The 16,462-nt window shown below is 41.6% G+C and overlaps 1 protein-coding gene across 2 annotated transcripts; it reads right to left on the bottom strand.

Annotated features, from left to right (window-relative positions):
* Nucleotides 1-1,993: 1,993 nt before the first annotated feature.
* On the bottom strand, nt 1,994-13,932 carry hook1 (hook microtubule-tethering protein 1). 2 transcript variants are annotated; one of them, XM_018734222.2, is made up of 22 exons: nt 13,773-13,932; nt 11,530-11,615; nt 11,238-11,310; nt 10,778-10,828; nt 10,513-10,645; nt 10,301-10,368; nt 9,786-9,848; nt 9,575-9,658; nt 7,981-8,144; nt 7,569-7,709; nt 7,260-7,461; nt 6,969-7,079; nt 6,321-6,408; nt 6,115-6,181; nt 5,834-5,974; nt 4,650-4,737; nt 4,495-4,526; nt 4,309-4,391; nt 3,553-3,653; nt 3,294-3,395; nt 3,123-3,191; nt 1,994-2,925 (listed from the first exon to the last, which is right to left on the bottom strand). In XM_018734222.2, exons 1-22 carry the CDS (start codon nt 13,812-13,814, stop codon nt 2,767-2,769), a joined length of 2,148 nt encoding a protein of 715 aa, XP_018589738.1. In that variant the 5' UTR covers nt 13,815-13,932; the 3' UTR covers nt 1,994-2,766. The 2 variants fall into 2 exon arrangements, with proteins under 2 accessions (XP_018589738.1, XP_018589740.1); XM_018734224.2 differs by lacking the exon at nt 9,786-9,848.
* Between the last annotated feature and the right edge of the window lie 2,530 nt (nt 13,933-16,462).

The raw sequence follows: 16,462 nt of genomic DNA, 5'->3' as shown, positions 1-16,462 counted from the left end.
TATTGATGGTGCACTGTATGATGTCAATATGCAGCATTCTGTGATCTATGAAAGCAAGAAAAACTGATATTCTTTGCTTCATTTGGTTCTAGAAAGGTAAGACAGCTCCCACCTATAGCACCTAAAATTAACAGTACATATGTAACAAATTTAATGATACACTGATCAGCCACAACATTAAATCCACCTGCCTAACGTTGTTTAGGTCCCCCTTGTGCCACCAAATAGCTCCGACCCATCAAGGCATGGACTCCATAAGACCTCTGAAGGCAGCCTGTGGTGGTACACCTGGGTGGTGAGAGAGGATGTGGGTTCAATCCCTGCTCAGTCTGCATGGGCTTCCTCCCACAGTCCAAAGACATACTGTTCGGGTTCACCCAGAGTGTGGGAGTTACAAGAGTGTGTTCCACTGATGGGTGACCCATTGTAAGTAGTCCAAGTCACTTTGGTGAATAAGGTGGGTGGGCTGATAACTACATAGAATTCATTAGAAGTTGCTTTGGAGAAAAGCATCTGCTAATTAAATGCATCTGGCCCCAAGACATTAGCAGCACATCCTACGAGATGTGGCTTTAGTGGATCAAACTTGTTTTCCCAGCACATCCCACAGGTGCTTGAGTAGATTGAGATCTGGGTAATTTGGAGGCCAAGTCAACACCTTGAACTCTCATGTTCCTCAACCGATTCCTGAACAATTTTCGCAATGTGGCACGGCTACTGCCATCAGAGAATACCATTGCCATGAACAGGTGTACGTGGTCTGCAACAATCTTTAGGTAGGTAGAAAATGTAAAGTAACATCCACATCAATGCCAGGACCCAAGGATTCCCAGCAGAATATTTCCCAGAGCATCACACTGCCTCTGCTAGCTTGCCTTCTTCCCATAGTGCATCCTATTGCCATCTCTTGCCCAGGTAAATGGCACAAATGCACTTGGCCATCCACCTGTTCTAAAACAACATGTGATTCAAACCAGGTCACATTTTTCCCCATTGCTCGATGGTCCAGTTCTGACACTCATGTTGGCGGACAAGGGTCAGCAAAGGCACTCCAACTGGTTTGCGACTACACAGCCAACTGTGATGCACTGTGTTCGACACCTTTCAGTCATGGCTAAAATTAAGATTTTCAGGAATATGTGCTACAGTAGCTTTTGTGTGGGATTAGACCAGACAGACTGGCTATCCTACACGCCCCACGTGCATCACTGAGCCTTGGATGCCCATGACCCTGTTGTCTGTTCATCGGCTGTCCTTCCTTGGACTTTTGGTAGGTATTAACCACTGCATACTGGAAACACCCCACAAGACCTGCTGTTTTGGAGATGCTCTGACCCAGGTATCTAGCTCTTAAAGTTACTCAGGTCCTTACCCATGCCCATTTTTTCCTTGCTTCCAGCACACTTTTCAAAAGCTCAGTATATATCTCATTGAACCAAAAAGATTAAAAAACCCACATATCCTTTAAAACTTTATTTTGATTTCCTCACATGATCAACATAAACCTGAAAATTAATTTATAGGTGTTGATGCCACTGAGGTTATACTATGCCTTTTAATAAACATTTCTTAAAAACAAAATTGCTTATAATCCAGGTCCAATTTGTAACAGTTTATGCATGGCTGTGGATCTTATACATAGTTGAAAAACTGAGAAAATAAAAAGCAATAAAACATTCTGTATTTTGCAAGAAGGTACATCAGTTTAACTATAAATACACCATTTAGAAACCAACAATTAAAAAAAAAAAAAAAAAAAAGTTGTCCCACCCCCATTATGTTCCTCCAGTTATGTCAGCCTCTCCCAGACAAGAGATAATTGAGTAATCACACTGAATGGTTAAGGAAAGATAAGTCAAAGTCTTACAGTATTATGGTGACTGACACAGGATAACTATATAATTACTAGTAAAACAGACAGTACAATCAAAGTTTTTGGTCTCCTTTCAAATGAATTATGAACCATCTAAACACATGTTTGATTCCCCCCCCCCCCCCTTTTTTTTTTTTTTCCCTTTCAACTTTGACATGTCCTTCCTTTAGAAATATAACAGGATTAAGAAATTAAAAAGAAAGCATTCTTATATAATTGCAGAGCATGCATTAGTATTCAGGTTACATTTAATTTCAGACAAAATAGATAACGTCAATGAATTTCAAATTAGAGTCTGACTGCAGCACCTCTTTCAAGACAATCCCAATTCCCACAGCTTCTGTTTGTTAAATAATTACTTCTGATTTACATAAGAAATTCTTTAAAACTTTTGCACTCTGAGCACTGCAAAAGGAGAAAAATTTGATGTCCAGCACCAATTTAACTTGAATAGGCTATTTATACATTTATCTTCACAAGAAAAATTTCCAGAGATAATTACATTTGTTTTATAAACAAGCTTGACACTCTTAGCTGCACATCTGAGATATTTACATCTGCATTTCATAACTTCATTTACCCAGCATACAACATACAGTATATTCACAGACAGTGTCTCCCTGACTTAGGAATTGAGAATTTAATTTGATATGACAAGATAAGGCTTCATCAATGCGAGACTTAGACCACTCAACAAGTGTACATGAGAATCCTCTGCTCTGGCAGAGCCCAGATTCATGAGCCCAGTGTGCTTGGGCAGAGCTCAGACTTTTCTCTGCGTGCTTGTTTTGAGCTTCTCATGTGCACGTCTCTGAAGTTACTTTAGAAGGGTTGCAAGTGATAGCGCTTAAGGTCACTTGATTGTGCGCTTTAGGGCGGTGGGGGAAATGCTGTTACTTCGAGGACGTTGCTGGCGTGTTGATGGAGAGAGTGCGGCGGGCATTGGTCACCTGCCGTTGCTGTGCTAGGAAGGACTGACCTGGGGGCACCATTGTGGAGTTGGACCGTCCTGCCAGCCGGGACTCAATGGCCATTTTCTGAAAATTCAAGCTCTATTGGCACGCAAAGAGAGAACCAAGAAAAAGCTGATGTCAAACAAAAAAGGAAGGGAAAAAGGTTTACATGCTTTGTTCTGTGAAGGACGACGTGAAAAAAATGGCGTGGACTTTGTGAAGACAGTGCACATTTGCAGAAAAGCATTTGCATTCACTGGTAGCACAGAAAAGCAACATCAACATTGTCTTAATACCTTGTTATACCATGCTGTCACAATCAGTTTCTCCTCATATTCCCGGAGTTTTGCTTGTTCACATTCACGCTACATAGAAAGGGAGAGACTGTCACTACAAAACTCAATGGAAAGTGAAAAGGTTCAGTTTTTCCATTTTAGCAAGGGCTTTGCTGAGCTCAGCAGCTGTACCTCGAGGCTGAAGATTCTCTTGTCTTTTTCCGCAAGCTGGTTTTTCAGGGACTGAATTTCAGCTGTGGCTGGGTTCAGTTTTGGATCCAGAGCCCTAATAACCTACAAATGATGAGCCAGTAGAAATATCCTTAATTACAGTGTTCATACCTGTGCTTCTTGATAATTTATCCAGACTGATCCCAGTTTAACATTGAGGGACCCAAGCTTGGCAGTGGGTGTTGATGAATCCATAAAAGCAATGGTCAAAAGCACTCACATTGCGGGCTTTTTCCAAGTACATTTTGTAGCGGTCTTCCATTGCTCTCATGTCTTCATCTTTCTTCTTCAGGGCAGCAAGCAGCTCATCAATTTTCAGAGCTTCAGGAAAACAAAGAAAACCAGTTCTTTGCAATGACACAAACTTTAGCTTCATTAACACTCAGAAAAATTTCTGCCAGATTAAAGAGTTTAAAACATTCAATCCCAAGTCAAAACATCTTCCTTTCACCATAATTATTAATGCCACTAAATCTGATCAGAAAATGGCTTTCAACTGAAGGTCTGCATTTCATATTGTCCCACATTAAATATAAAAAAATGAAGCAATTAATACAGAGCACTGGGGGCAAAACTACAGCACAGATGTAGCAACAGTATGTTACATTACCACATTATACTATTCATTCATATGATCTTTTCCTCAAAGATTACACAGTCACAATGACGGAATGAAATACACTGCTGTACACTATCTACAGTCAGTCACAAATGCATACAGTAGCACGAGACTACACACAAAGTAATTTAGTATCACCAACTCCACTGAAATGTGTCTTTGGACTGTGGGAGTAAACCAGAGCACCCTGAGGAAACCTGCATTCAGACAGGAAGAACATGCAAACTCCAAACAAACTGAGCAGGGATTAAACCCCTGTCCTTTTACACCATCCAGGAGATGAAAGACAAAAACTATTTGCTGTGCCACTGTACCACTCACTATTTTAAAATAAAAAAGAGAACATGTTACACTGACTAGTCTGGGCACTGTCTGGTTGCAGGTCTTCAATAAGCTCCTTTTTCTTCATTATTTCATCCTGTGCCTGGTTCAGCTGCACCCTGAGAATACCGGAAAACAATCGACATTCACCAGCCTTGGAAAAATTCATAGTGAAACCATGGTGTCATTCTGTTAGAAAGTAAATACTTGAGTCATACTTACATATGAGCATCTAGTTTTTTCTTCAGATGAGACTGAAAATAAAAACATGACAAAAGCTGTTGAGTCCCCAAAAAAACCACTTCTAGAAAACATCTAGAACTATAGCAGCTGCTTCTGCTTAAAGCAGAAGCTCTTATTTATAAAATGTCACCTACATCTTCAGCTTTAGACCCCTGACCCTGCAGGGCCTTCTGGAGATCTTCCACCTGAAGCTGCAGCTCAGTGATCCTTTCTCGGTTCAACCTGATGAAAAGTACAAAAATAAAGACAATCTGGCCTAAAAGTACTAAAACCTTACACATTTGTTTCTAGAATACTGAAAGATGACTTTGCTATCATGAATTTCCAGGTATGAATGCTGCAGTCACCAGCTGACCTTGAGCGATATAGATTAGGTCGGTAGACTGACAAACTTCACTGATCCTAAAGGAAACCTTAGAAGGCTAGAGCAAAGCAATAACAAAAAACTCTGGAACAGGTGAATATCACACCTAGGAAAGTACAGATCTGGAAATAAAAACACAGAGGGTACAGACAAATTTAAAAAGCAGCACAACAGCTCAACTGGACAAGGTCACTGAAGAGCACAATGAGGGTATAAGGCTGTTCCTGCCCAAGTGTCCTCGCTGCAATATGAATGTCAGAAGTCTCCTGTGTGCTTGTTGGTATGGGAAATCCCACAAGGAACACAAGAACAGTCCAAAGACAATCAACACAACGCCCAGGCCACAGAATTGTTCCAGCCAACGTCTGCCGATACACCACCCCCTGTTCATGTAAACAGCGGTCTTGCCACCTCTTCTACGGCACTAATAGTCACCCCCTTGCACAGTCTAAACCCTTTCAGACACTTCTAAAACCCTGAGATCTATGCCCAAGCTGATTCAGAATATGTAACCTCTGCTGGGCAAACACAGGCCTCACACAGCCTCCTCAGGGCCAGTGGCAGACTTCCATTGCACACAAAAATCTCACTGCTGTTACAGCTGCAGCCCCTGCTGGTAGAAATCAGCTGGATGAGTAACTCCACAGCAGCTCCACATTTATTGTGGATAGAACACAGAAAACAAAATGTCCAGTGATACAGTTGTCCAAGAAAAAAAAAAGTCAGATTGTATAGCTCCAAGAGTATTAGGAGAGAGGGGAGGGGGGGGGGGAAAAAAAAAAAACCCAGTACAAAACTTTAGTGGGCAGCCACCTTTGTGCAGCTCCAGGAGTAATAAGAGCAGAGAACTGAGGATCTGTGATACAGAAATCCTAAATACGTAAGCGCTTAGGCAAGTTTAAACACCTAATGCTCTGTACGGGGTACAAGGCCCGTGAGTAGGAGGTACAGTACCTGTTCTCTGTGTCCAGCTCACTCCTATGACGGTGGGCCTCCTCTAACAGGGCCTGCAGCTCAGCAATGCGCTCGTTCTCAGAGCCCTCTCTCTCCAGACGCAGCATCTTATTCTCATGCTGGAGCCGAATGAACTTCTCCCTTGGGCCACAGGCAGAAAGGGTCACTTGGCCAACGAAAAGGGCACCGTCTCACACCAGCGCACAATGCGACTCACTACAACACTACAGTAACCTTGAGTAAGCTATAACAGTCAGTGTGAATAACTACAGAGCAATTACCTGAACTCTATAGGTAACATCTCAGCTGCGAGATTATCATGGCTTGCATCTCCAGCACGAAAAATTCCTTGAGAGAAATACATGAAACCATTCAGTTTATTTTTCAATTTAATGTGCTTCTTCATCCTGTTGTCTGCACAGGGATTTTACTACTGAAATTCTTCTAGAGACATTGCCATGGAAACAAAAGACCTCCAGCGACAAACCTGCTTGTAAGAGCTGGTCCTGCTGTGCCTGTGTGCATCGCAGCTCCTCATTGGTCTCCTTTAAGGAGTCCCGCTCAATGATTATCCTCTAGCAGGGGGTGGAGGGAGAAGAGTTGTGATGGTGAATTCAAAGCAATAAATCACAACTAGATTTCACCCTATATAGGCGAGTACTGAAAGTTACCACATTTCAGGAAATTAAGTTATAAATGTTCTTGCCTTAACTCGGTGTGGGAATTTTAATAAGAGTCCTGCAATAAAGTCTGATTAATTGAAACTGGACTAACTTCACTATCTGGGCTATGGAAAAATGCTCAGGCTCCCCATCATAACTGGAGCTCAAATCTATTGCACAGGTGGTCAAACCTGGCCCTAGAAGCCCATAGTCCAGCAGATTTTAGAGAATACATTTTAATTGGCAATTAAATTATTTCTGACACACCAGCAGACAAGTAAACCTCACAAAGCAATTCATGGTCTTTACACCATTACAAAATCAGTTTAAATAATTTTAACTTAACCAATTAAAAGCTGACATAATGCAAAAACAGGAACATAATGTGGTGCTCCCAGACCATGCCTAGCCTACTGTTTCTATTTCCTGGTATACTATATATGCAGTCAGCAGAACACCACATTTTACCATACCTCCTTCTCCTTTATCACAGTTTCCAGCTTCTCTTCAAACTTCTTCATTTCAAATGCCAAATTATCAGCCCTCCGAGTCTCCTCGGACAACTTCCTGTGCAACTCCTGGACCTAACAGATGGAAAAAACTAAGATTACTTGTACTGTCTAACCACACCCATTCAACCACTCCCCCACCAACTGTAACCACTTGCTCCTGTCAATTTTGCAGCACTCAAGAGACTAACCACACACCAAAATATAGAGACACAAGACAAGATCATTGTCACTTGTCTGACAGCTACTCCATACCTGTCTTTTGTACATCTCCAGCTGGGCACGTGATGCATTGGCTTTGCGCAGCTCCTCCTCCAGGCTCACAGTGTTTTGCATATAGGTCATGCTCTTTTCCTCCAGAACCTTAACCTGCCGCCGCAGGTCACCCAGGTCCTCCAGCTTCTTCCTGTAGGTCTCCACTGAGGCCTCCAACTTCACGGCCCGATCTGAACAGCTCCTACCCGAAGTCAGACACTAATTGTTGAAGAGACTCGTGTCGTGTATACGGAAAGGGATATTGGAGGGGGCTCAAGAACAGAAGCATGAGCCATCAGCTGGACACACCTCAAAATGTCTAGCTCATCCTTGAGCGAACGGGCTTCTTCCGCTAGGCTGGTAAGCTCATCATTGCGGTGCTGCATCTCGACAAGCTGCTTTTCCAGTTCCTCACAGTGGATGCGGTAGTCATCTTTCGCAGCCTCAAGCCTGGAGGTCACACAAATTCAAGTTTAGAAAGATAATACATTTTTCTTTCCACTTGCTGAAAGGATTACGTCAGCAAGCGAAAAACTGATTGCAGAGAAGTTATAATTAAGCATTGTTTCCCGAATGAGCAATTAAGGACTTTTCTGTAACGAAAGATTCTAATCTTAATCAGCTGTATACGGCTGACGTACGTGACCCCAATACGCCGCATATCTCAAAACGTTATTACAAATGGTCTTAATGACAACCGTGTGCCGTCTGAAGGCGATACCTGAAGTTCTCCTCTTGTAGCTGCTCAAGCTGCAGCTGAAGCTGCCAGTGCTTCTTCCCCGATGGGGTGTTGGGGTCATCAAAGGAGTCCAGCTGGCTGGCCCTGTCTGTTAGCACATCATTTTCTGCCAGCAGGCTGTTCCTCTCCTCCTGAAGCATAGCCACCTGGCCACAAGACACCAACCATATTAGCCGACTTTGTTAAAGCCACAACAGCAACCGGAGCAGAAAGCATAACATCGGCTGCTCTCTACAGCGACCTAAAAACCTGCATTTTGGTAGGAATTAACCAGCATTATTGAGATTAACTGTGGCCACCCAATTCCAAGTTGCTGACTAAAGGCTTTGTCAGTTTAATGTCTCTATTGAAATGTAGAAGAAAACACCAGAGGGGAGCAGTATTTTATAAGCAAGCCTTTTAATATGCACACATAATCCTCTTTCTGTGGCAAATTTGATCCCTCGTAAAAGCGGCATGCGCTACAGATGCTGGAGGACTGGTCGGCAGGGAACGGTTAAGCAAACAGAGTAGGAAAAATTAAGTATTAGATTATCTGCATGGCCAAAAGATTTATGACAGTGAAAAGTGAGAAAAGTGCAGGACTAGAAACAAAGGCAGAATTTCTTATTGCTTGAACCTGTAATATAAATGCGGTTTTGCTACTTTTCATTCCCCAATTAATCCTTTCAGATTTAATTGTCTGTTAGTGTTCATTTACACAATGAACACAAATGGAAAGCGTTTTCCTGCCATTTCTTTGCCACCCCATAGACCTCTATAGGGTTTAATTGTATGACAGTGAGGAACACTGGTTTTGCAAAAACTGATTTTACTTCATTACATCCCTTTATTCACTATTTCCTAATTTTTTGGAATTTAATTTCTCATTTTGTTTATGAATATTCATAAATGATCATTCACTCAATTTCCTTCCATATGTACTAATTTTTATTTTGCAACAGATTTAAAAAGCCCCACCTTTATAGGCAATTTTTGAAACGTAAACATCAACTTTACCAAAACACCATTTAATAGCACAGAAAAGTTAGCACATTGTTAATAAAAACTGAACTCAAGAATTCCTGGTTAGTTGTAACAAAAAGGGCCAATATCAGTTAAATTAAAGCATTGTACCCTTTGCTTCTCCTTCACACCCATTTGAAATTAAACCAGTTGTTGCAATACAACAAATGAAAGTGTTTTCAGCCTTCACGCCATATTACATTTGTTAGTGGCAGCACATTAGTGAAGTTATATACCAGCTCGGTATCAGTTTCTACTTACCATTATGGGGATTGAGTTGTACAAAATTCACATAACTCAAATCTGTCAAGAATCAGTCCGAGTAAGGCATTAGCAATTAAAAGGATAAATTCTTCCATTTCATCAAGCCTTATTTCATCTAAACGGCAGTGATGTAACAGAAGCAAATAAGTACGCTCACACATTTACTAACCAAAGTATTGATTTCAAAGCTGTAAGCTACAGCTAGGCTGTGCAGTATACTGTGCCAAAATGGAAAGATGGATACAATCCACCACGCATCGCAGGATTATTATTCTATCCTTATCACTGACAGTTATAGCAATCTCACCTGTGCATCCAGCTCCAGACACCTCTGAGCCAGCTCCTCCTTTTCTGCCGCAAGTTCCGACAGATCCTCCAATGCTTTCTTCAACTAGGAAGAAAAACAAAAAGGGGGTTTGGCTCACATCACAAGTCACAGAAACAGGTGGCATTGAAGTCTGGGATAACCTCAATATGCCCACTGTGTGCATACACAGCTGCACAATTCAAACAGCTACCTGTTGCTCAATGTCCACCAGGGTGTCTGCTCCAAAATGTGAAATGTTCTCTTTACTCATAAGCTGAAAAACAAAAATAAATCTAAAACTGGGACATCCATGCATTAGAGTTATACTTGCATACATCAGCAAGGTAGCCAAGTTTATTTTATGTTTTGGCATTATAAAATGCAACAAAAAAGCCTGGAGTTCCCAATTAAAATGTGCCCAAGGGGTGTTGTTAGGGTGCTACAGGTAAGGATGTTCAAATCACAGCTTTACACTTCAGTGCAACCGACTACTAAATTGTGTAGGTGGGTGTAAGATGCACACCCCCATGGTGCAGATGGCATCAGTACAAACCATCTGTGAAACAATACAAGTAATGAGGTACTTAGACTACAGCCTAAACTGTTTAAATCTGATATAAAAAAACCCCTCAGTTTAAACACTAACACTTCCCTTCTATTTCTGCGCAGAAATAAAGCAACATTCCTACAGGTGTACGTGAATTTTTAAAAAAAGTCGAAAATCACCTCTTGAATAGCTGTCATCACAACGTGTTGAACCGACTCCTCCAAGGTCATTATGATCTTGATGTATTCTGCAATGAAAAGTAGACCACAATATAGAAGCAGAAACCCTCTATTTTCAGCATCACAATTTATGGTACTCAATGGCTTCTGCTGTAAAAAATTTAAAGGTGGTTTTATTTAAGAAGGTGGATTTCATCTTTGTTTACAAATACCTTGTTTTCGTTCACATTTAACAGCACAACCAAGAATCAGCTGTAAAAGGCGACCCAGCTCTACTGGGTCAGAGCGTTCTGCCAACAGGGCCAGGTCCGGTAGTGGGAAATCAGAAATCTGCTGCATCAAAACCTGCCATTGTTGGGAAATCACAGGCACACAAAAAATACATTTTGCATGTTTTCGCAAACTACAAAATTATGCATTACTGAACTTTCAATTATAATAATATAGTACAGAATCATCACGTAAAAAGTATCTTACTTCATTATAGTAATCCACCACCATTTGAAGAATCTTTTTAAGGTTGTTCATCTAGGTGAAAAGAACAAACAGCTGATTACAAGAAGCAACCACTATTGCAATGAATTAACAAATACAAGCAAAAAGCTGTTTATTCTAGCAGCCACAACAACTACTGGGCAGCTGTGAAAATATACCATTTGGTAAAAACAACCAGATCTGTGCACAAGTGACACGGCCAAAAATTCTTCTTATTCTGCATCAATGTTGTTGAATTAAGAAACAAAAAAAAAAAAACCTGCTTATTGAATATAGCGTCTGTGCTGCACTGACGTGAGAAAATTCCCAAAACGATCTTGGAAGGTTAAGCAAAGGCACACTGAAAAGTCATCTGCAGGCTCTGCTTGTTGGCTAAAGGCAATCACACACCGACACTCTGGACACATTCACACACTTGAGCAGACAAATGCTGAGGTAATACCTTTAACCTCCAGTTGTCAGTCACGTCGTCTTTAATGCGACCCAGCCAGTTCTCACTGAACCACACTGGATCTCTGAAATGCAAGTGCAGAATCACTGAAATTCAAATGCTATACAAGCAACTCAACACTGATGGCAAGAACTCCCAACCAGTAAACCGAATCACATCTTTCATCATATCTAAATGGAGGCACAACTCATTTTTAAAGAGTAAGGCAATTGAAGCAAATTCTCAGCAATACTTTTCACAGATAACAGCATATTGTAAGCTTGAAGACTGACATGGGACATACATCTGATGGAGGGCCTGCGATACAGCCACACCTGAAGTCAGGTCCTCTACAGTCCTGCATGGTGAAGGAGTATTGAAGGTCTGTAACTGGATGGAAAAAATGCATGTTGACACATAATTATCACCTCACACTAACAGAAGTGATGAATTACTTTGCTTTAAATTTGAAAGCCTTTAAAGAAAATAAGCCTATATATTTAACAGTAAGTTCATGCTTTATTTTCCTTACAATTTGGTGAAACAGACAAGGAATTACAAAAATTTCCTAATTGTGGATCACATAGAAGTATTACAGCACACTTATGCGGAACATAGTCTACCATTTGTAAAATTTAAAAAACCTAGACCTTAGGTGTAAAGTGATCAAAAAAAACCACACACAACCTTTGACACTTTACATTTAGCTGACATTTTTTCCTGCAAAGCAACTTACAATTATTTACCCTTTTTACACAGCTGGGTAGTTTTACTAGATCAAATTTAGAGTAAGTACCTTACTCAAGGGTAATACAGCCAGAGGTGGTTATTCAAACCTGCAACCGCTGCATCCCAGGACAGCAGGACTAACTACGAAACGAAACCAGCAGTTTCAGTTGCTAGCCAATTAACTTAATTCTTTCTTCCTCGGAAAAAAAAAAAAAAGTCTGCAAGTATTGGCAGTGATACCATGATTGTAGTTAACAGCAGTTCAGCATCTAGCTCAAAGGTTTCAATGCAGGTTCTGCCAGCACCCTGTGTACAGTTTTTTTTTGTACTTTCTGAGCTCCAAACTAATTGTTAAGTGATCCATCAGCTGAAGTTCTCACGCAGTTCTAAACCGTTTCCATGGTAGGTCTGTCATCTTTAACGCCACTAACCCGAATCTGCGGAATACCTGCAACAAAGACAAGATGGGCAAACAGGAGCATGGCACCCAAACTGACGGGTGCCACCCGCGTCACGCAAGGTTTACGCAAACGTTCCCGTAGCGACACCCAGCATGCGGCTGCGAAGCGAAAAAACCTGGAAGAACGTCACGCTCCACGCGCGCAGAGCCGCGGGCCTTCGGGTTGAAGGCAGGGGTCAAACGTAAGCGGGCTGCGGGAGAGAGGCGCTTCCGCCACACGTTAACAATTCAGAGCACTGCCGGCGTGTAAAGTGAAGGGTCGAGAGTGCGGCGTGAAGAGTCACGGCATCAAGGGCCACGGGAACGTGGAGATCCGAGAGGTGTCCCGGGGATCCTTTCCAAGTGGCTCCTGTGCCGCGATGCACAGAGATCAGAGGTGCCCCGCAAACCCTAAGGATCCTTTCCAAGTGGCTCCTGCGCCATGATGCACAGAGATCAGAGGTGCCCCGCAAACCCTAGGGATCCTTTCCGAGTGGCTCCTGTGCCGCACAGCCCAACACAGCAGCCACTCGGAAAGGGTGAGCACACAGAGGCAGGGTCAACAGGCCGTCCCCGCCGAGAGCTCCAGGTAGCACCGCTGTACAGGGGGGGGGGGAATGGTGCACTTACCCTAAAATACCATTCGATTTCATCACTTCATTTCTCACACTGAAAAGGAACATGATACTGCCGCATCCCCGCACTTACAGCACTTCCCACGTTGTCTTCAGGGGAGGAGAGAGAGGAAAAAAAAAGGGGCAGCTCTGGCACAATTTCAATCAATTTCATGTTATTGGAGGGAACATTTAACGAACAAATTTTTGATAGTAACGAGGGGAAGAAAAAAAAAAAAAAAAAAAAAAAAGCACAGCCTGTCAAAGCTGGGCTGGAGTAGTGTCTGTGCGTTACTCTGCGCACTCGACTCGGAACCATGATCGTCAAATGTCTCCACAAATAGCTCGCCTGCTGCTAACAAGATTAGACTCTAATTTAGAGACAGCGAAATAGGATAAAGCAAGCAGCAAAAAAATTGCTCTCTCTGTCTACTCACTCATTTCATTTGCACTGTAACTTCACATCCTTGAATAATAATTTAATGTATCTAACACAAGGAGGCGTGTGCTCCATAATCCATTTTTTTCCGGGAGTGAAAAGCAGCGCAGAGCTCACGCGCTTGTCAGAATCATGGGAACGGAAGGCGCAGTGAATGAAATGTAACATCGGCCGCTAACTCTTGGATCGTGTATGAATGGTGTCCGTCGCTACCTGCGACAGGTAAAAATGCTTCGGTTCTCATTTAGAGTGGAAAATGCGGCGCGGGCACCGCAAACGCTGACTCGCCGTTTTACAACGCGGTAAAAAAAACAGGCCAAACTCACCCAGACGAGGAGGCTCTCGCACAAAACTGCTTTGGAAGCCATTTCTTCCTGTATAATTCCGCGCACCTGTCAACAATGCTTCCCTTTTCTGCACACGACGTTTGACCTCACCTGGTGTGTACCCTTTAAGGGAAACTACGTAATATACGCCTCCTTTCTCGACAGTGCGTAGTCGAAGTTACTTAAATTTTACGTGAATACACCTCAAACACGCGTTGGTGTATTCGGTTCAGGTTGATTGGTAGAATGGCGGCATAAAGAGCGAAATATATAGAAATAAAGAGCCAATGATGGTTTATCGCGAGCGCCTCAAATTGTCCAATCAGAGAGCTGGAACACGTAACAATCGTGCAGGGAATAGCCAATCACGGGAGAGGCTGCGTGGGACTGCTCTAAAACCTAAGGGTTTGTGCCGGTCTCGACGCTATTATGAAACGTGGCTCTGCTGTGGCGTGATGTTACTTGTGCGATCAGAGTAGCCGTATTAAGTTCTTAAATTGGATTTTTTTTTTTTTCTTTTACAACAGTTCAGATGGAAACATGCCGAGAAAACCCGTGTTCGTAGCTATTCTTATGTTCTTACTCTCTGCTTCGTGTACCTGAACAAAAAAGTTTCATGCGCGCAAGCAACTTCTTTTTCAGTGACATGTCATGATTGATTTATAAATAGAAATGTTTTAATTACGGAGATATTTTATTAAGCCCATTTTAAGACGATCGATATGTATTTCAGTATCAGCGATACCTTAAAAATAAATCCGAACAAACGTCGTGTAAAAACCCCTCACCAAGTTTTTTTTTCAAAAGTTTTTTAAAATAAGTTGAGCACTATCACTTAGTTATGGCGTCAGTACATTTTTCTTTTCCCAGTGTGAGGCTTCCGAAAACTGTCGAAGCCGCTCCATGATCATGTATGAGTTAATTTTATTATAGAAAAAGAGTTACATACATTGCTTATCTATTTTTTCCTCATGAAATACTCAAAAATAGTTTCTTAACAAGTGGCTTTTACTATTCATGCTGTACTCTCGCTGAAACTTACGAAAAAATGTTTAAGAAACACGTGAAATAAAAGCCATATATTAGTGCCACAGCGCCCTAGGTGGTACGAGAGGACTTGGGTTCGATCCCCGCTCAGTCTGTCTGTGTGGAGTTTGCATGTTCTCCCTGTGTCCGCGTGGGTTTCCTCGGGGTGCTCTGGTTTCCTCCCACAGTCCAAAGACATGCTGTTCAGGTTCCCCCATAGCGTGTGAGTGACAGAGAGAGAGAGAGTGTGCTCTACTGATTTATGGATGAGTGACCCAGGGTAAGTAGGGTATCTAGCAGTGTAAGTCACCATGGTGAATAAGGTGTGTGGGCTCATAACACTACATAGAGTTCCTTGGAAATCACATTGGAGAAAAGTGTCTGCAAAATGTATGTATATTTAATAATTTTGTCACCAAGGACAGTTTCATTACATCAAGGGTGATTTACATTTACATTTATTCACTTAGCAGACACTTTTCAGTGATTTAATTTCCCTTGCATCAGTTTACTAATATGTGCAATCCCCTGTGTAGTAGTGTGTACATTCTGGGTACAGTGTTGACCTTGCCTGGTGCGTACAGTTCGTACACAGCTAAGTACAGCTCAAGTTTATAGAGCTCTGCGCGCAGTGAGTGCAGCGCTGTTGTGTACAATCATTGTTTCTGTGTTTATAGTGTGTGTCTTCTCTGCCCATATTTGCGACTGTGTTCCGAGCGAGAGGAACCGTGTTAAGATTTCCAACGCGCCGTATGTGCAAAATGGAAATGGAGGTTCTTCATCTGGTTACACAAATGTTCACTGCAGTGACCTCTTTCATCTTAAACCTGTGTGGCACACTGATAAAGCTGTGTCATATAACATGTAATAATTCTATACTTTCACCTTTTTTACTAATACTTTACTGGTATCATTTACTTACAAGCTGCAGAATATCTCAAGTAGTAAAACTTTTAAACTTTGTAATAATTTACAAAATCAGTGTGCTAATGAATCTCTCAATGTTTATGTGTAGAGTCAAATTGTCCACTGAGTAATTTTGGTCTAAGTTACTCATATCTGTTTTTTTTTCTTTTTTTTTCTTTTTTTTAAATCATAGAAATTAATTGTTTAAAAAAAAAAAATGCAGGTTTTTCCAGACTCAAATTTCCACCAACGCTTTGAAAGGCTGGGTAAACAAGTAGAAATAATCCTCATATGTCATGACACTGAACTTTAGTCCTCCTGAATTTCCCAATGCCATTGATGACATCCTTGAGCCTTGGTGCTCTGAAACTGTATCAAAGAGATCAGTTTATTCACCTTTCACTTTCTGCTCTTGGGCTTCTACACACCTGCTCCTGCTATTTTTAGACAATTCGACCTTCTAGTTTGGCCAAATAGTGTAAAATAAATATTAGCAATGGTATTTTAACATAGCTGAGATTTGGCAGATTTATTCCAGTTACATTGGGTTTATTATGTTATTAGAGACTTAAATGAAGAGAAAAACTTGCAACATTCATCAGATTAAGAGGATGATTGCAAATGTGTATAATTAAATGGATATTACAGCTATATCCATTCAAGTGAATTACTTCAGGAATCTTACAGTGCAGTGGTTTTTTTAATTTTGAACAAGGACTTATTCAGTATGCTGTTTTGGCAGTTTTTGTGTTGATTGG

Source organism: Scleropages formosus, chromosome 9, assembly GCF_900964775.1.
Source record: "Scleropages formosus chromosome 9, fSclFor1.1, whole genome shotgun sequence".
In the NCBI taxonomy this organism is placed as follows: domain Eukaryota; kingdom Metazoa; phylum Chordata; class Actinopteri; order Osteoglossiformes; family Osteoglossidae; genus Scleropages; species Scleropages formosus.
The sequence above is the reverse complement of the archived record's forward strand: the minus strand, read 5'-3'. Positions and strand labels throughout refer to the sequence as shown.

What these genes read in the sequence shown, in the direction of transcription:
- hook1 (XM_018734222.2), bottom strand. Translation starts at nt 13,814, where the DNA reads ATGGCTTCCAAAGCAGTTTTGTGCGAGAGCCTCCTCGTCTGG. An exon ending in TGGTGGATTACTATAATGAA is followed by an intron (nt 10,646 to 10,777) that starts GTAAGATACTTT and finishes CAACAATGGCAG; the next exon opens with GTTTTGATGCAGCAGATTTC. An exon ending in TGATGACAGCTATTCAAGAG is followed by an intron (nt 9,849 to 10,300) that starts GTGATTTTCGAC and finishes TTTGTTTTTCAG; the next exon opens with CTTATGAGTAAAGAGAACAT.